Genomic DNA, 20174 nt, shown 5'->3' on the forward strand with positions numbered 1-20174 from the left:
ACAACACATCCATAAAGTCCCATGGTTATCAACATTGTCGAGACAACCACAGGAGCACAACTGCTCACCAGAATCAGCAACCTTGTCTGTACGAAAGCGGGGATATGCAAGATTAATTTCCCATCACTCAGTATCTCTAGCAATCACCCAATGCATGATGTTTAAATATGTGACTGCATTGTAATCGAGAACAATTCGAATAACCTACTTCTTTGGTTTGATCCTATTGCTTCATGTGCTACTTTTTCCACAATTGGAATAAGAACTTGCATTTATATAGCACCTTTCACGACTTGGAATGATCCAAACCATTTCACAGCCAAAGAAGTACTTTTGAAGTGTAGTCATTGTTATGATATAGGCAAACACAGCAGGCAGTTTACCCACAAGGTTTCACAAGGTTAATAACCAGATATGTTTTGGTGATGTTGACTAAGCATTAAATATTGGCCAAGAGAACTCCCATGCTCCTCTGACAGTGCAGCACTCCCTCAGACTGCACTGGTGTTCACCCAGATTATGTGCCTCGTGAGAGTGCTGAGCCACAGCAGACACCAGATTGACAGTAATTTCAAAGTTTTTATAAACTAATGGAGCAAAAAGTACCACCTAATGAATAAAATGGCAGGGGATATAAACACCAACTGAGAACAGAGAGCGCAAGAGAAAAGGTTTGTCTCCTCCAAATCTTTATTTGTCACATTAAATACTCCTGTACAGTCAAACATATAGTTAAAGTCACCGTATTTCAGAAATACACACATTCATTCAGAATTGGCTCGTCAAAAGTATAAAAATGTCTGATAGTTTCCATCTTCATCTTAGTTTTCATCAGAAGGTTCTGCTGCCTTTTCTTGCTTCAGCTTGTCTGCATAAAATTTAAAACTTTCCTGTTTTGAGAGGAAAAAATGTTTAATGATTTATCTGAACAGAGTGCTGTACCCTTCTGCTGTGTGCGGGCTCACTACTGTTTGTTTTTTAAAGCATTACATTAAAAACAATATGCATGTATTGATGAGATAACTTTCAGCCCAACAGATACAATCCCCTGAATAACACTAATTATGTTTTGAAAGGCAAAGTATGACTAAACACCGACATGTCACATTCCAAAGTGTTCGAGCTTTAACATGTAAATGTACTGACCTTTTCAGCAGTGATGGTATTAGCCTTATTATAAATCAGCACAATCTGAATGAATACTGTGCTGCAACATTGCTCTTTAAAAAAAAAAAAAAAAAAAATGACTGAAGAGATGCAAAATAGGTCAAAACCAAGAAATTAAACACTTGCTTTTGATGCTCACTCAATTTTAGGATTAGAAATTAAAAAGTTTTATAATTTTGACCTCTCTCTTCTGGAACTTTGGATTCAAATCCAGCCCAGGCGAATGGGGTGAATGTCTCTCCTGTCTGTAAGGATCGTACGCAAAATAGGTATGAGCAATCTCATCGAGTTTCTGCTGGGGAAATGTCACGGCACTGAACTGACAATGTAGTGCTAATTAGTGTTGAATTCGGGGAAATCTCACTCAGAGATCTGAGAGATGCCGGGTCACACTGGTATCTTGAGGTTGGGGCTGAGGTACGGTGTTGGAACAGTGTAGGGAAGAGTTTTATTCAGCATCCATGTTCTATACCGGACCTCAGAGTGCTTGATGCTGACAGTGGGTAACCAAAATATAAAGTGTCCCATTCAGAGGAACACAGAAATATTAAGGAACAGGAGTAGACCATTCAGTATCTCTAGCCTGCTTCGCCATTCAAATAGATCATGGCTGATCTGTACCTCAACTCCATTTACCCACACCAACATACCTTATCCTGATGAGCATAAAAAAACATTTTAAATCAAAAGCAAAATGGAGGACCAATGGAACAAACAATCAATTAAGCATCGTTAAGCTTGGTCTACAGAACTAGATCTCTCTTTGTAACCACCTTGGTTTTCCCCATCCCTAGTGTAAAATAACAATATCAATTCTAATTTTTCCAGTTCTCTCCAATTCTTTTTTTTTGGTGATATCATTAGTCCTTCCAAGTTATTTTCTTTCTGAACAAGTAGACAGTGGGACAGTAAAGAGAGGGGCAGTGTGGAAAAGCTCAGCTTTATGCCACCAAGTTGCCAATCTCAGCAGGGCTACTACAATGAGAAAAGCCAAGCCCAGGCCATTATTGTGGACTTTCCATTGGGTAGCTTAAGTAGAAATTTAGGATGTCAACAGCCTGTCCACTTAGCTAGGGAAACCAGAAAGAAAAACACAGGAATCTCATAACTTTACAAGCAATGGAACAAAAGTGCCATTTATGGCACCATGTTACTAGTAGCACCCCTGATACTATGCTAAAACACTAAGTAAAACTCTTCCAAAAGAGTATTCCCTTATAACATAGGAACAGGAGTAGGCCATTCAGCCACTCAAGCCTGCTCCGCCATTCAGTGAGACCATGTCTGATCTGCGACCTAACTCCATATACCCACCTTTGGCCCATATCCCTCAATACCTTTGGTTAACAGAAAGTTATCAATCTCCGATTTAAAATTAACCCAGCATCAATTGCCGTTTGTGGAAGAAAGTTCAAAATTTCTACCACCCTTTGTGTATAGAAGTGTTTCCTAATTTCACTCCTGAAAAGGTCTGACTAATTTTTAGACTATGCCCCCTAGTCCTAGACTCCCCAACCAGCAGAAATAGCTTCTCTCTATCTACCCTATCTGTTCCCCTTAATATCTTGAAAACTTCGATCAGATCACCCCTTAACCTTCAAAATTACAGGGAATACAACCCTAATTTGTGTAATCTCTCCGCGAAACTTAACCCTTGACGTCCGGGTATCATTCTGGTAAACCTACGCTGAACTCCCTCCAAGGCCAATATATCCTTCCTCAGGTGTGGTGCCCAGAACTGCTCACAGTACTCCAGGTGTGGTCTAACCAGGGTTTTGTACAGCTGCAGCATAACCTCTACCCCCTTGTATTCTAGTCCTCTAGATATAAAGGCCAGCGTCTCATTAGCCTTTTTGATTATTTTCTGTACTGTTCATGACATTTAACGATCTATGTACCTGGACCCCCAAGTCTCTTTGGACCTCCACTGTTTTTAGCTTTTCACCATTTAGAAAGTACCCTGTTCGATCCTTTTTAGGTCCAAAGTGGATGATCTCACATTTGCCTACATTGAAATCCATTTGCCACAGTTTTGCCCATTCACTTAATCGATCGATATCCCTTCGTAATGTTATGCTTCCATCTACACGGTCTACAATTCCACCCATCTTTGTGTCATCAGCAAATTTGGATCTAGGACTTTCTATGCCATCACCTAAGTCGATAATATAAATACTGTGAATAGTTGAGGCCCCAACACAGATCCCTGCGGGACACCACTAGTCACATCCTGCCAATTAGAGTTACCTGCCCATTATCCCTACCCATTGAGCCTGTCTCCTGCAGTTCAACCAATTTCCTAACCAGGTCAATAATTTGCCCTCAATTCCGTGGGCTTCTACTTCAGTTAACAGTCTCTTATGTGGGACTTTATCAAATGCTTTCTGGAAGTCCATATAAATAACATCCATAGACATTCCCCTGTCCATTACAGGAAACTTTGGTTTATCTGGAGGTTGTATGTCCAGAAACCTCGATCTACCGGCAGAAATCAGGAGCCGTTTTGTTAGGTTTTTTTTCTTCTCGTGGCTTTGTTTTCAACAGTCGGGCTCTGGAAAGTCTATCTGAAGCTGTTGCTAAGCTACAGAGACGCTTCCAAGGTACGGGCCGACTGTTTACAAGCTGTTGCTAAGCAACAGTGTTTGTTGTCAGATACGGAGATGAAAACCTCCGTATGCTTCAACATTAACTTTGTATGTCCGGCAGTTTTGATAGATCGGCAACAGCTCGGTCCCGTCGGTGCCGGATATAACAAAGTTTCCTGTACTTTAGTCACCTCTTCAAAAAATTAAATCAGGTTCGTCAGGCATGACCTGCCTTTCACAAATCTATGCTGGCTCTTTCTGATTAAGTGAAAATTTTTGAGGTGCTCAGTCACCCTATCTTATTCAACATGTCCACCATTTCCTCATCATTGACGATATCACAGCTTTCAGTTTTTACGGGGCCAACATTGGGCCAGTAATTCCGGTCCCAACGCGCGAGTACGGACTGTGTACTCACGCGTGGGCCCATTGGAAGTGCCGGATTTCAGCATGCACAGCGCATGCGCGGGAAACCGGCATTTCCTCTCCATCGAACCAAGGGGTTACCTGCGCGCACGCGTTGAACTTCCTTCTTTTTGACAGGTTTGCGCGTGTGCAAGGGCCTGAACTTTTTAGAAATGAAAAAAGGAGGCGTAAGGAGTGGATTCTTGAAGGTAAGTGGTCTATTATTTAAAATTATTACATTTTTTCCACAGCTTCATTGTTGTTAAGGACTTTACAGTAAGGTAAGTTTATTTTTAGACCTGATATCGTAAAAAATTATTTTTTTCAAAAATTTTATTAATTGTTTTAAATAGTTTTTTAAAGTTATTTATAGTTTATTTAATTATTGGGATGTTTTTTAAAATTTTAATTAAAGTTAAACTAGTCTTTTGAGCACCTGTACTTTTCATGAGTTTGACAGTCTTTACTATCAAACTCATGAATGAGTTTCCCCTCCCCTGATTGGCTGCAGAGTGCTCACCTGATCCCAGCCAGCACATCGCACTAACTACGCCGCTGGATCAGGCAAGCACATCGCGCCGACATCTGAACCGGGCCAGTGACAGGAAATGCAAGCAGGCCCGGGCTTCAGATGACAGCGCGCAGGGTGAGTGCACATCGGGGGCTTGCACGCGCGGCAAGCTCCCGATCCTAATTTCTGGCCCCTGATAAATCAATGTCAATCTTTCCACTTCAGCCTTGAATGGGTGTCAACTTAGTGCAAATTTGTGAACACCAGACAGTTTCGTACTGACGTTTGCCACACCCACTAGGCTGTGGTTACCCAACTCATTTATTGATTGGATTGAAATCCAGGTTCCAGAGGTGAAATTCAATGCTTCAACCCAACCAGTGTGATTAGGGACTCCATAATGCAGTACCAAGTGATAGAAGGAAAATGTTGCAAGAATGCTTTACTACAATTGTGATATTTACAGACTTGCACATCCCTCAGTTGCTGATTTTAAAACGCATTTAAAAAAAAACTCCTCGCACTATATTTCTCTTCACCCACCACTCTCTGGGCAAAAACCACAGATGATTCGCCCTCAGATTTTGCTTCCTCATGGGTGGTCATGCAGTTTCCACTGAGTACATTCCTACAACAAACATTAAAATTGGGAATTCACTGTGTGGGAAATCGCAAGCAGGAACCTGTATCCTACCACTTTGTCGCACATCAGGTTTGCTCACCGACCTGCTGCTACATTGTACCCATTTAATTGCATCCACTTAATCGCACCCACCTGTTGTAATGCTGAAAGCAGAACAGAAAAGAACCGAGTATGCTGTCCATGGTACAGCACTGAACCCGATTCAGAGGGGCACCCATCCAAGGCTGAATCCTAATCTTTACTGATATCCAAATTTAACACGTCACCAGTTGGTGACTAGGTTGCTTTGTGGAGCGCTTTGCAGTAATACAATAGTCTCATAGCCCTGGGTTTCCCTCAGTAATGGATCAGAGGCTGAAACAATGGATGATTTGGGTAGGAAATACTCACAGGGGGCTCAGTGAAGGAGACAGGTTCCCCTGAATTTTTCAGTAACACGGCAAAACGCTTCAGAAACAGCTCATCTGGTATCATCTTTTCTTCTTTAACCTTTTCGTACAAAGCCTTTGCAGAAACCACATTATTGTCTAATGCTAGAGAAAGAGATACAAAGACATTTTTAATAGCCTTAACAGTGTTGCTAAATATATGTAATCTTATTCAGTAAAATAAACATGACAATAAATAGTTTACCGTAACATTTCATTAGGTATGAATATGCGACTTCTTTTTCTGGAAAATCTTTCATCAGGTCAAGGAGCCCATTGATCTTGTGAGCCTGAGGCAAAAAAGACAAATAAATATAACCAGATGGCAATATGTTGGATAAACCTTGGCAATACTGCTCGGTGATTAACAACTCCAGCAGATAATGCCTCTATTCCTGCATTCTTCTACATGTATATTATCAGTGTATTACCCTGAAAGGACAATTAAGATTTTTTTTCGGCAACACTGCAGGTTGACAGTTAGCACTGCGTAACCTTGGCAGTCAGGTAAACATTTGTTTTTACCCAAAGTGTATAGAATTGTGCAATAAATTACTCAGGAAAGCCATTAGAGCAGACAGTACAAATGGGTACATCAGATGACTCTACCAGAGAAAGAAATCATTTGAAGATAATGGTGAGATGGTGTTGATCTATGCAACAAGGAACAAGCTTGTTAGGCCCATTAGCCTTTTATGCTGTTAAAATTTCTTATATGGTCATCCCTTTCTGGATAGTTATTTTTGGGCAGCCAGTTACACAGCAGTAGATTTTTATTATTAGAAGATCAACTGAGACTATACTGTAGGGATCATTCTTCAATTTATTTTAAAGATAATTTTCTGGGAAGGTAGGGTGAATTTACCCGCTCCACCCACTTGCCTGATAAATTTTCAACCTTAGCTGGATTGTTGATTGTGAATGAGGTGGGTGAGGGGCTAGCAGAGGGTAGCTTTCCTATGGGGGTAAAAAAAATTGGGAGGATGAGTCCCCCTAGCTACATGTGTCCAACACCTTCGACAGACGGTTAAAGTGTGTCACTTATTACTGATAGCACCTTAGGTGCAAGTCCCTGTCCAATCCCTTGGCTAGAAAACAGCATATGGCTCAGTGTGAGCAGGAGGAACTTTCTGAATGGAACAAACACTTTTCCCCTACACTGTATACAAAATAAATTAAAACAGAACACTGCAAACATTTTGATGACTCTTTAGTGCTCTTACCTGCCCAGGTTTTTGTGCAGCCCTGGTAATGAACGAAACCAAACTCCTTTTCTGTTCTGCAATTGCAGGGCATCTCTGAAAAACATCAAACCCAAAGACATTGGTGACATTTAAATGAATAATCTGTTGAGAGGGTAGCTCTTGGGGCAAATACTTTGACTTTTCAGTACTTATACACTGAAGTGATGGGTCCCATAAATGTGACTTAACAAACTTTTATATATATATCGACTAAATATTTAACATTTAAATTACTTAATCCTAAAGGTTCCATCTTTTTTACGTGGTTGTATATTGAAAAATGTAGTTCACACTATATACATATTCTGTGACTTAAGGCGAGGATGTTAGTGATGAATAATGGAATACATTTTTCATTTTGAAGTCAACACCAAGCCAGGTATTACAAGACCAAATACAGAGTAAAGATTCCTTTATTCTGCCCAACCACAAGCCTTTAGACTAACCTCTACTGTATTCAACACTAGCTGTTTCTGTGGCCGGAGTAAACTGCCGTTCTAGTACCAATTTGTGGTAAATTAAAGACAGTGTTATGCAGCGAGTCCCTGCCTATTTCAGATTGCCTAAGCTGACTGTACAGAGGACATCCACAAATCATAGATCGAAGACTTTCATCCTCTTAGTCTGGCTGATTTGAACCAAGGTCCCCAGCGTGCAAGGGCAGTGCAGAAACCCACAGCACTAGTCCTTTGTCAAATACAGTTAAGCAAGTATTTTCTTGCCCAGACTATGTATCTGACCAAGTCTCAGCCTGAATTACAGTCACACTGTGCATGGCCACTATCCTGCACAAAAACCATAAGCCAAATATATAACCTGCACCATATTAATAAATGGAAGGTGGGAGCACATCAAAAATATCTCGTTCACTTGAATTTATTACAAATTCAGTAGATTTCAGTAATAAGCAACTGTTTTAAAAAAAAAGTAACTGTTTAGTGCCAAAATACATCAATTATTTTAAACTTCTGACTCTCTGTCTTTCACCACTATTCTCCAGATTTTTCGTATTTTGGCATGTATTTTCTGCTCACATCCCAATCCACCAAGTTCTGCACAGTTATCGAAGAAAAACTGAAGAAAACATGCCATTTTAAGTTTTACATTTATACAGTTGTATGCAATGGTACTTGTAGTTCGACCAAGCATATATTTGCAGACCATCTTCCTTTCACTGGTTGCCCTTGATCAAAATTATTGCTCAACGTGTCTCTGAACCGTCACTTTGGCCTGTCTGACCTGAGAGTCAGTGCTTTTCTTGATACCCTCAGTGTTTTCTTTTGGATATGTTATTAAGAATCAGAGCTATCCCAGCGCTCACAGCACTGGGCTGAATCAGAATAGAATTGCTGGCCCTATTGTATTTTTACTTCTGTTGGGACGGCTTCTACCTGGCAATTGTCAAGAGGCAAGATTCAAATCAGGATCTCAGGCACAGACCCAAGTCCTAATGCATTACAGCATTCCGAGAATGGTGTCCGCTTAAGACATTGGTTGAGATTTTGACCCTGGTTTTACGCAAGAGAGGACACAACAGGTACAAACGTATACAATATTCCATCAGAATGAAAGAAAACCAGTCAGGTATGAGTATGGGCAAGTCCAAAAAAAGTGATATCTTTCACTAGAATGAGGATCTGCACTTCACAAGCAACACTACGCTGAGGTGATTTCAAGAAAAACAGCCCAGGCGCCAATTCTTAAAGCATCAGCTCACACCGGGCTTCCAGGTTTCCCACATCACACTTTTCATGCAATTTCCTCTCTTCCCTTCCTCTTTGAGAATACCCAGCAGCAGCATATCCCTCAATCCCATAACCCTGAATTATACTGATGTCATTATCAAGGCAGGTATTGGGATAAAACAGAAAATGTTGGAAATGCACAGATTTATCAGCACCCAAAATAGAAAGGTAGGTTAATGTTTTAATTGGGTCCAAACATCTGAACAGGTCTTTTTTCTTTCAGATGCTCAACCCAAACCCACTGTGAATTTCCAGTATTACCTGCTTGTATTTCAGATTTAAATCTCGGATATCCGGAGAATTTCACACAACATGCTTTCACAACTTGAGCAACACAATTATACACAGCTATGAATGGAGAAAATAGACCAGGTAACAGAATGCACAGCTGAACACACCTGTTTGAATTTGTTGATCTCCATTGAATTTCACCAAAATAAAACACTAAAAGAGCTTTTAACTTTTTTTTTCTGCTGTCGTCTTGTAAAGGTAAAAATTCTAAATGTCATCATTCTCTTGGGTAGGTTGATGGGTTGAGCTATTAAAAAGGGACAGGCTTGTTAAGCCTGAATGCCTTTTCCTGGTCAAGATTCCTATGTTCTACGTTCAACAGAACTCCCCCTCCCCAAAAAAATGTTGCTTACGATTTATGCAGTTATACTGTTCACACTGAATACATCAATGCTGCTGTGTTTGTGTTTTAAGTTTATAGAAGGGATAACAAATACATCTATTGTCTAAATGCGCAACAATATTTGACAATAGATATTAATTGTGGGCTGTGCCAGCTCAATGTTTGGTTTGGTTTGCTTTAACTCTTTGCATTTATTAATCATATTGCATTACAAGCAAAAGCTGTGTTGTTTACTGTCAGGAGAGAAAACTGTGCACCGGCTGACAGCGTGAGTACCCATGAACCCAGCAATCTGCAAGATCACTGATTGTTTGGCTGCCACCTGCTGGGAATAGACTCTTTGTCAGTGCATGTGTGTACACTGTCAATGGCAGCTTTTATTCCCTACAGACTACTCAACATTTGCTCTGTTTTACATCTTAAACCATCAAAAAGCCTGAATGCTGTTGTCTCATTCCCTGAAGATTACCACCCTGTCATTTACTGCAAATTCAGAACATGTAGTAACGGCAACTTATGAATTTATGTATTTGTGAGTTGTTGGAAAATTGCAGACAGAACATGACTCTGATTAAAAAAACGCTGAATGATGCAGCAATAAATCTTCACATCTTGCAGCAGCAATTGCATTTTACAGCATAGAGGAAGGATGTACTGAAATTATGGGGAAGTTTAAGCACCAATAAGAGAAAAAGTCTAAATAGTGATAGCGGAGTTCACATGGAGAAATGGAGATTTCCAGTTTAATTACAGGAGTCAGTTTTACTCTACTGGTACCTAACATTGGAGAGTACAGATAGTGATTCTAGATATGTTGGAAAAGAATGCATTGCTGTGTACACAAACTTCACTTCCAAGATATGTAGCATTTGAATTGAGTGTCATCAATTTTACAGCACTTTTATTGTAAAGAAATTGATAACAGTATGCGGTAGTACTTTAATTTATTTCAAGCACAGAGGAAAGATGTACTGAAATTAGGAGGGAAGTATAGCATTAATGAGAAGAAATGTAAACATTCGTACTGGAGTTCACATGGAGAACTAGAAGCTCTCCAGTTTAATTATAGGAGTAATTTTTATTCAACTGGTTGCTAATTACAGGAGAATACAGATATCTATTTTCTACAACAACCACAGGAAGTGTTTTGTATGTTTTACCATAATATTTTAAAATGGTCACGCTGCACATCAGAGCAGAATACACAATTGTCCAGCTGCCTAATTCTCAGCATTCACTCAACTGCATTGCACCTCAATGATGACAGCTGCGCTCAGTATTTGTTTTTATAAAGACACTCTTGTAAATAAAGTTTCCCAACCAAACAAAAAAGAAATCAAATAATTGAAAATAATTATTTAACACATCTTTTATTTCTCTCTTGATTTACTGGGGAATAAATTTGCTTCATTCAGCACCAAGTGTTGAGGACATAATTGGGGGAATTGATCAGGAATTGTGTTCAACACTGAGGGAGCGGAGTTGAACACACTGTTGAAATTGAAGCCTAAGTTAATAAACATCTATTATGATCGTTCTTCACAAGGCTGCGCACAGTAGCTCCACGTCAATACTATTAGCATGGACAGTTTAAATATTCATTTCAAAAAATAAAAAATAAACAGTGACTATTAATTTTTTTATATATATATATATATATATATATATATATATATAAAAGAGGTACTAATGCAAAATTATTAGTGTGTACCTGTAAAAGGAATTTGGCATCCTCCGTTCTGTCTATATCCAAAAATTGTAGAAAGAGATCAGTCACAGGCTTGTACACTGCAAAATGGTTAGCTAATCGTTCAGCCATGGCACCCACTGCAATATAGAAGGCAACAGACATAAAATGCTAGACTCCTTTTTCATTTTATTTAAATGTAGCACAAGAATCTTCTAACTTGCTCCATGAGCATTCAACTGCCATTGTTACTTATTTTTTTTTATTAAGTCGCAGTATTATTCGTGTTTCAGCTACCCAAATGTTAACAGGTGGGAGAAGGAAGAGGATGGGTGGAAAAAAAAGTCTCACTTTGTTTTGTTTAGATGAATCTGCTGATGCTGCTTGTTAAGACAGCTGCTAGCTGAATTGTCCATCTATCCAAGTTAGCGTAGGCATGTGAAGTAAATTTAGAGTGGGAGTGGGGGAAAAGAAATCAGGAGGAGTGAATGAAGCCTTGTATTTAAATTGCATATTTGTTTCTTCCTGGATTGTTACAGGAGTTACTTAGAAAGTCGCAGATCTTCCTCATTAGCTTAGCTGGTTAAAACAATGAGGCCAGATGAGGAAGATGGCAGGTTTGATTTCTGGTCTGTGCTACATGTGGATCTCAGTGCTCCTGAGGAGGAATGCTTGGCCTGGGATAATGCTTCTTACTGCTAACTAACAACTCTGCTGGAAGCATGTGTGTGTGGACATCAAGACGACAGGATAGGGCTTGGTTTTGGTACCTCCCTCAATTAAATATCTTGCCAGCACTCACTGTAAAGGGTCACTCCTAAAAAATGCGCACTCGCTCGGGTAAGGCACTGGAGCATGAACAGTACCTGTGGAACCATACCCCTGCAGAATTTTGTAGGGTGAACGATACCCCCAGTAAGGCATCAAGAAGTCAATGCCTTTTTTTGGGGGGGGGGGGGGGAGGGGGGGGAAGAGAGAGAAAAAATTGACCGAAAAAGGAGAGAGAAAAATATCATTGATTAACTGCTTTCACCGTGACTATAGGGGGTAAAGTTATTTCTCAGTGATACTCTTTTGTTTCAAGTTTCCAAAGCTTTGTAACTAACCGTCCAAGTTTAAACTGTATTAGCCAGGATTTTTACTTTTCACTTTCTCAAAGTAAATTTGCGGGGTCGTTGGTCATGGAAAGTCATTAAATTTAGAGAGAGACAGACTGTAAAGAAAAAAAATCAACATGGCAGATATGATGAAAGATCAATAAGTGACTGGAGCGGAGTCTAAAGCCAACTGTGGTAATCTGATAAAAGGCTTGGTGGTGTAAAGTCAACCCACTGCTACCTGTCAAACTCACCCAACACTGTTTGCATGAGAGTTGCCATTTCTTAGCTAATGCGCCACTAGCTGCAGTACCGTGCAGTATTTGGTGCTCTATCTCAGGCAGATAAGATAAAGAGAGGCGGACCATTGCAATTTCTGTTGCTAGACTGTGAAATAGGATCCTAGATGAATGGAACTAATTGGTGGCTTCAGGACTCGAGTACAAAGGGGAATAAAGAGCACCAAAAGATCAAAGGTCTTCAATGTAACACTTAGTAAATCTGCTGTCCTGCCCTCTACTGTTCGCTCTTATATCTCCCCATCCAAGTGCAAGAAATATAGCTCAGCTGACACACAGCAAGCATAATCAGATGAACTTACATTTGTCCAATGCTTCTTCACAATTTTCCTCCAAAACCTTTCGGAACACATAGGACATACTTGTTACTTGCTGTTGAGAACTATTTTCTCCTGGAATGTAGAAGGGCTCAACATAATTCACTGCGGTGTCAATATTATTACTGAAAGAAAAAAAAAGGAACAAAAAAGGTTGTATTGCATCTTAATTAAAATCTTAAAAGCACCTCCTGGACATGAAACAGAGGTAGAAAGCATCAATGTTTCATTTTTTTCATAAATATTACAAAATGAGGAAACTATTGAAGTTTTTTTGTACAGCTGTTACCGCAGTGAAGCAGAATGATGAAACCAGAAAAAGAATTCACAACTGAATAGACACAATCAACAGTATTCAGATGCATTACTGCAACGAATTATGACCTTGAAAAGTCTAAGTCATCATGATGCACTTTTAAAAGAAATAAAATAAAACTTATGTTAAATGACACCGACTGTTGTGTGGTTATCTGCACACTCAATCACTCCGTTTACATGGCGCACTGAATTCTTAAACATGCAAATATTGCACTAAGGCATCATCTCTAAATAATTCAGGCTGAAAAGTCATAACAATCTTGATCATTCAATTAAATATTTATTAACATAGATACACATGTCCTTCTGCGAATGTCACTTATTTTGTAAGTTGCATGTAGGAGTTAACATATTTTTCAAGATGCACTATGAAAGGAGATGCAGGCACACAGCTGTACAAAAACAGCTTTATCTTTAGTGAAAGCAAGACTGGAAGTTGCAATACTCCCCATCAAGTACTTGCCACAAAGAGAAAAATAAAGAAATGGGCTGGATATGGATTTGGCAGAAAGACTCGGGCAGTGGTGCACAAGCCTTTCTTTGCCTGCAATCCTGAATCCCAGGAAACTAGAATGAGCTCACTGCATATCCACATCTCTGCCAAAATCAAAATCCTTACACCATGCCCCATTTTAATAAACCCCAGTGCAGCATTATACCGCATGAAAGGTCTGTCCATGAATTACAACACCCTTTTTTTGAAATAGGAAGTATCAGAGAACAAATGTGGAAAAATGGAAATCATTCACAATAACAATATTTAAACATGTCTGCAATCTCCACACTAACACAGTTTTATTTAAAAATGGATATGTCTGCCACCAATTGTTATTTTAATTATTAAGCCAATATGTGGTATGAAGTATGTGGTAAGCAGCCATAAGATACACTTTATATTCCACTCATACAATGACTAGCTATTCAGCCAGCCCACCCGCGATACATTATTTAAACAAGGCAAAATTGAAACCACAATGGGAACGATAATGAAACAGGAAACTAAAATTTACACAGATGTTTGAAGTCGATTTGCAGCTGGACTGGAGAATCATGTGACTAACGTTCTCAGCTCATCTTTGTGAGAAGAGGTTAAATGGTACAAATTATTTGGGACTATTCATGACTTCTTAAATTAAAATCTTGACTAAAATTATTTTTAACCTGTTACTTGCTAATTTATATTAAGTATTTTTAAAATTCTGTGGTTAAGCCCTGCCTACAATAAATTAAAATGGAAGTTCACAACAATTAATTAACTTAAATGATTATCCCCATTCCCCATCCCACCACATTTTTAATCCTTCATGTTCCAGATTAGAAACACACATATCCTTATTGAACCAGGGTTAGAGTCTTCATACTGATCATCAATACTAGTGTGATTGAATAGAGGATGATCATTTTCACTTTTCAGGAAACCAGTATCTATGGGGAAGGAGGCAAGAAAGACAGCAGGAAAGAGAATTACAGAATAAAATACTAGCTGTCGGTTAGTGCAAAAGATCCATATAAATACGGACTTCAAAAAAATTAATCCATGCAATTATATATGTTTGCATACATGTACATATTTATGTATGCGTGTTAAAAATTAAGCAATGTCAGGCAATCACAATTGTGTAACTTTTGAGAATTATTTACAAAATTTTCATGAGAGAGTACATGAGCATTTTTCCTTTTCAAAAAAGTTACAAATACCCCAAATGAATAGGATAATCTTGTATCTAAGAAGTGCTATCTTAGGCAATGCTTGAAACTTTAGTTTCTTTAAGCTTCTGAAATGAAAATCTTACTTGAATTCACAGTAGTTCAGCTCGATACAATTTCTGACAAAAAGGTTTACTTACTTCTTTATGTGAGCCAGGACTAAGTTATTGATAAATAGCATCCTGGACAAATTGATAGACCGTGCCAGGTTTCCCATCAATTGTTCCACAGACTGAATTTTCTCCACATCTCCCTTCAAAGCCATAGCTTGGACTAGCCGTGCAACAGCGAGCTGGCTGGGCACTTGACCAGCTTGCAACATCTCCTGCAGGGTAGTTTGAGCATCTAAGAGGAAACATTTACACAAAAAAAGTGAAGAGGATTCATAAAGCTATTCAGGGGTCAATCAATTTGTTCCAGAAGAATCTCCCTAATCACTGCAATTGCATTTCCCCCTCCAACAGATGCAAACACAAGTCAATAGTTTCACAGAAAATGCTTATATTTTGTTTGTTGTGTGACCAACTGCAACAGAGCTAATAGAAACGGAAAATTATTTAAAGTTGTGATTTTAGTTAACATCTTCTATGAAATTGGTGCCTCCAGCTAATCAGGTTTACAGGCAGATCTTTACAATTTTTCCTTTTTTATTGTCTCAGCTCTTTGGGGACCCATTTTGTTCAAAAGAAAGTTGGAGCTCTATTGGTGTAGGGGAATTGATGACAGATATGGATGGCTGCAAAATGTATCGCATTTAGTGAAATTTACTGTCATGTGTAAACGTTTTGGTCACTGCACATTGTCACAAGGGGCAGTTTGGGGAGCAACATTTTCCAGTTTTCTTCTTTCAAAAACATTCATTTTCACAGGATTTTATATTTATATATATATATCACACGCACAACTAAATTACTTCAGATATTTCCCCCCAAGAACAAGTCACTTTTCAATGCGAACAGACCAGAACAGATTGCATAACAGGAATAAACATGTTCATCCCACTTTTAAAACCTGAAGATCTTATTTATAGAGTTGCACAAAAAAACAAAAGCTTCTGATTCTGTGGGGGGGAAGATTTAATGGATTCAAGAATGGAAAGTGCCACAGCATTAAAAATTCATTGGTAAAGCTCTTTCTTGCATATTTTGTCTGAAATGCACTGTATTATTAAAATAAATGATGTCATTGTCATTACTTTAAACAAAAGATCTTCAATATAAACATGTGCTTGTGTGCTGCAACTGTTCAAATACTATCCGACATGCCATTTTACAAATATACACCTTGCAGCAATTCAATTATAATTAAACGCCTTTAGGAGCAATTAAACTTCACACTTACTATCTGCTATAATTATAAAATTAAAGCATAAAATCTTGTTAATCTACTCGTCAGAAAAAGAAACAGCATCGGAAAAAAGATATCAAAGGCAATGTGATAGTGACCCGAGTTCTTGTCTATAAAATCCTACCTTTTAGTTGCTTAAAACAGAGTACAACTTAAAGGAACATATGTTTAAAGAAAGCAAACTCCTGTATACAAAAGCAAAGTTTCCCATTTTTGTACAATCCATTTTGTTAGCAACAATATGCATTTATAATTGTTAATATCAGCCTTTTCCGGCAGCATGTCTCAGTATGTACATTTAATTTACCATGTAAAAATAATTATTAACCAATACCCTCAATGAAAATATTAATATATGCATGAATCTTCCTTACCTATCCCTGAGGAAAAGTTCTTACCCAATATCTTATTTTCAACAAAATTTCATTAGTTGAAATTGCTCTGCTGTAAGATTTTCTATTATTTTGTAACTATTTCAAGGTGAATTTGCTCATTCATCCATTTCTAAAATTCTTGAAAGCTTGTACTTTCACCCCCTCCCCCCACCATAAGTCTGCAGCCCACTGCTTTAGCTGAGACAAAACCATCCTCTGTTAAATGGAATGGAAACTGGACTAAGTGGCCAAATGACAAGTACATTCATATTCAGCTTCAGTTGTATTATAGATGCATATATAGTAATTTATGTCTCTCAGCTACTACAAAAGACTCTTGATAAGCAGGTAATTTGCTAAATGGACTCCTTTATCACAGCGTACGAAAGGCGTTACATGAAAATCTGCAGAGGCATTAACATGATGTAAAGGTCATAATGTGTGACATACCTTTCAGATTATCCCGCCTAACTTGCGTTATGATGAGTAGGCTGTTGGCAGCGTCGTTTAGTGTAAAGCCCTTGATGCGGGTCTCAACTCTAAAGAAGCAGACATTTAGAAAGGAATTACTGACATGCTTCTGATATGATAATAAATGGTTGAGACTGAGGTGAAATTATAAAAACTACCATTCCAATGTTAAAAATTTTGCCACAAATGTCGACCTGTAGACAAGCTTTTATGTTAGAACGTCAAATACTGAAATCGTGTTTTTTCTCTCCCTTTCTTGTTTTTGGTCCTGACAGCTGCCATAAGTGGTACCCGAGGCAGCAGAGAGAGAGTAATGTTTAAGCAAGTGGTCTAGCTTCCAGAACATTATCTCTTAAACATAAAGATATTAGACATTAAAAAAGTCGCAGATCAGAGTCTCAGACTGCAAGTGATTTTTGGGGGGGGGTGGCAGGGGGTGCTGGTAGAGAATCATGTCTTGCTGTGAAGTCAGAGTCACATACAATATCCACCACTGACAGTGAGTAACGACAGCTGTTTTGTGCATCTAAACAACCAAGACACATCATTGGGAGGATCTGTAGTTCATCTCAGAGCCGACACTTTGTGGCAAAACCACAAGTACTTTTTTAAAATCAATCCACATAACACCACATGCAGCTATTAAGTGGCATCTGACATGCAAGAATCATTTGGGTTTTTGTACGGATTCTCTGGCTGTGAAATTTAGCAATTTGCCCACAAAATATATACACACTCTCTACATAGCATTTAAAATCTTTTAGCCCACTGTGCAATCAAAGTGTACAATTGCTTTACAATTCACACTTGAAAATTCAACAACAAATTAAATCTCAGTCCATCTGTGACAGAGCACTGTCAGCTTGGCTCCGTTGGTAGTACTCTCTCGTCAGAAGGTTGCGGGTTCAGGATAAAAACTAGTGCAGTACAGAGGGACTTCCGCAGGCCAGAAATGTCGTCCATCAGATGAGACATCTGCAGATCTCATCCACCTATTGAGGTGGATCAGATGGACATTGAACAATCCAAGAGGCCCGCTGTACTGTCCTGGCCAACATTGCCCCTTGAACTAATATCACCAAAAATAGATCAATTGGTCAGTTATCTTTCTGTTTTCCCACATAGCAATCAGTGCATTTTAAAAGCAATTTATTGTCAGAGGCATTTTCAGACATTACAAATCCTACGTATCCCAGGAGCGCATGCGGTTCGCAAGCGTCCCTGGGATCACATGGGCCATGGGGAGCCAATCAAAGAAGGGAATCTCCCTTCATACACTTGACAGATAGACCTGTCAAATATATGAATGGAGATCACCCGAGATCACCCCAAAAACACTTCAAAACATACAATAAATTTTTATTTTATTTTTTTAAATCACATTTTTAAAATTAGTTGAAATTACAATAAATTAAATAGTTTAAACAGGGCTAAAAATAAACTTCCCTTTTTTTTTTAAAAAGTATTTTTAAATGATAAATGACTGAAATTTATTTTTTCATTTTTTAAAAACTTTTTTTCAACTCTTATCCTGGTAAAAGCAGGCCTTACACCTGCTTTTACCAGGCGTAAGAATTCTAAAGGTTTTCTGCGGGCGGAGGGGCTCCAGAAAGCGGAACTATCCGCCCGTGGAGGCCCTTCTCTAGGGCAGGCGTCCGATTAGTCAAGAGCATTCTTGCTGTGCATGCCTGAAACCGGCATTTCCAATGTCCCTACGGATGGGTACACAGCGTATACCCACCCGTAGGGATTGGAATATCCGGGTCATCATTAAATAGTTGACAATTATTCTCACAATTACGTATTCACTCATTTAGATCGTGAAACTTTCTATAATACACCATTTAAAAATAACCTGGCACAGCAGATTCAGTCATGCCATCCCAATAGAGCTTCAAATCATGCAAATTAGTAATGACATTTTTTCCATATCACACTGTACTTATCTTCAAACAGCATCAGAAGACATTCATATAAAATACACCACACAAAAGTAACTCTTCAATTCAAATTTATTGTATATAATGAAAGAGTTTTAAATTAGAACCAAGGAAACTTGAAGCAGTAATCCAATCTCAGAGTTCAGATGGTGCATTTGAATTACTCGAGCTTTGCTCCGCCCCTCCCCCCACAAGTCAACTGAAACATACCCACATTTACAGGAATTCCCCATTTGGGCACAGGAAGTGAAAAGTTATGATAAAATCAAAAGGATTTGGGTGTTCTACAGTTTCATAATTAGTGCCTCATGCTTCCAGACTCTGAAGTTGCTTGAGCTGTGTCCCTTGTTAAATTACACCACATCCATGTGATGAAGTCATTCTTTAATACACTTATTTTAAAAACACCATTTGGAGCAATTTGCTTTCATACATGAGAAAGATTTTCACTTGAATGTATTCAGGAAAATAAAATGGTGTATAAAGTATACAGATGACTGACCTGGTTCCAAACCTTCGTAACCAGGCACATCACCATGACTGTAAACAATCTGTTTACCTTCATCCACCGCTCCCCCTCCCCCCGCCGAGTCATCAGCCTACTGACAAGTGCAGGTTTAAGCCCTTGTTAAATGTACCACAGGTACCTGGAAGTCCACTTGATACAGTGAACAGCAAAAACTCATTATACAACGTGACAGGATTGTCACCATCCTTTTGCCCATAACCTTCAGATTCAGAGCCAAGCGTGCTACCACTAAGGCAAGCTGGCATAAACTAGTGAGTCTTGGCTAAAATGCAATAATGAAATTAGTGGCTGTGTTTATTCATTATTTGAGCTGTGTTGCTAAGAACCTGTGCATTGTCAGGGTTTCTTGCAATGCACTGCAATGCTCCTTGCCGGTTAGTTTTGGTCCCTGGACCTCCTCCTTCTGGATCCCCTTCCATTTCTCAGCCTATCCATGTTTCTCCAGATCAACTGCTCCTACCACCGCTCCTCGAGTTTTGTTCAGTACTTGCATTTGCTCCCATATCTCTGATTGGTCCTTCCAATTTTGCATGATGCCTCAAACAACAGGCCTCCATAATGTGGCTCCACTGTTACCTTGGAGACCAACTCATCTATAGATCAAATCAGCAACTCCTTCCCAGGCATGTGAATGTCCTGATCCCACTTACTCATTCATGCATCTCTTCTGACACCAAACATCCAATTTCCTTCACCCTCCTTGATCCTCACTCATGTTTTCTGGTG

At 38.9% G+C, this 20174-nt stretch overlaps 1 protein-coding gene across 2 annotated transcripts in view; it reads right to left on the minus strand.

The window, feature by feature from the left end:
* Nucleotides 1-672: 672 nt before the first annotated feature.
* The window catches only part of lrpprc (leucine-rich pentatricopeptide repeat containing), a 168878-nt gene continuing 149376 nt past the window's right edge, over nt 673-20174 (minus strand). Inside the window, exons 31-38 of one of the 2 annotated variants that reach the window (XM_085980386.1) lie at nt 16959-17047; nt 14928-15132; nt 12748-12887; nt 11074-11189; nt 6963-7037; nt 5945-6029; nt 5702-5844; nt 673-890 (exon numbers count right to left, since the gene is read on the minus strand). In XM_085980386.1, coding sequence (XP_085836512.1) covers nt 822-890; nt 5702-5844; nt 5945-6029; nt 6963-7037; nt 11074-11189; nt 12748-12887; nt 14928-15132; nt 16959-17047 — 922 coding nt within the window. In that variant the 3' untranslated portion in view covers nt 673-821. Of the gene's footprint in view, nt 891-916; nt 1221-5701; nt 5845-5944; nt 6030-6962; nt 7038-11073; nt 11190-12747; nt 12888-14927; nt 15133-16958; nt 17048-20174 lie in introns of those variants that run through there. The other variant, XM_085980387.1, reaches the window with a different exon arrangement.

Source organism: Somniosus microcephalus, chromosome 3, assembly GCF_052327205.1.
Source record: "Somniosus microcephalus isolate GS21.2 chromosome 3, FLI_Smic_1.0, whole genome shotgun sequence".
In the NCBI taxonomy this organism is placed as follows: Eukaryota; Metazoa; Chordata; class Chondrichthyes; order Squaliformes; family Somniosidae; genus Somniosus; species Somniosus microcephalus.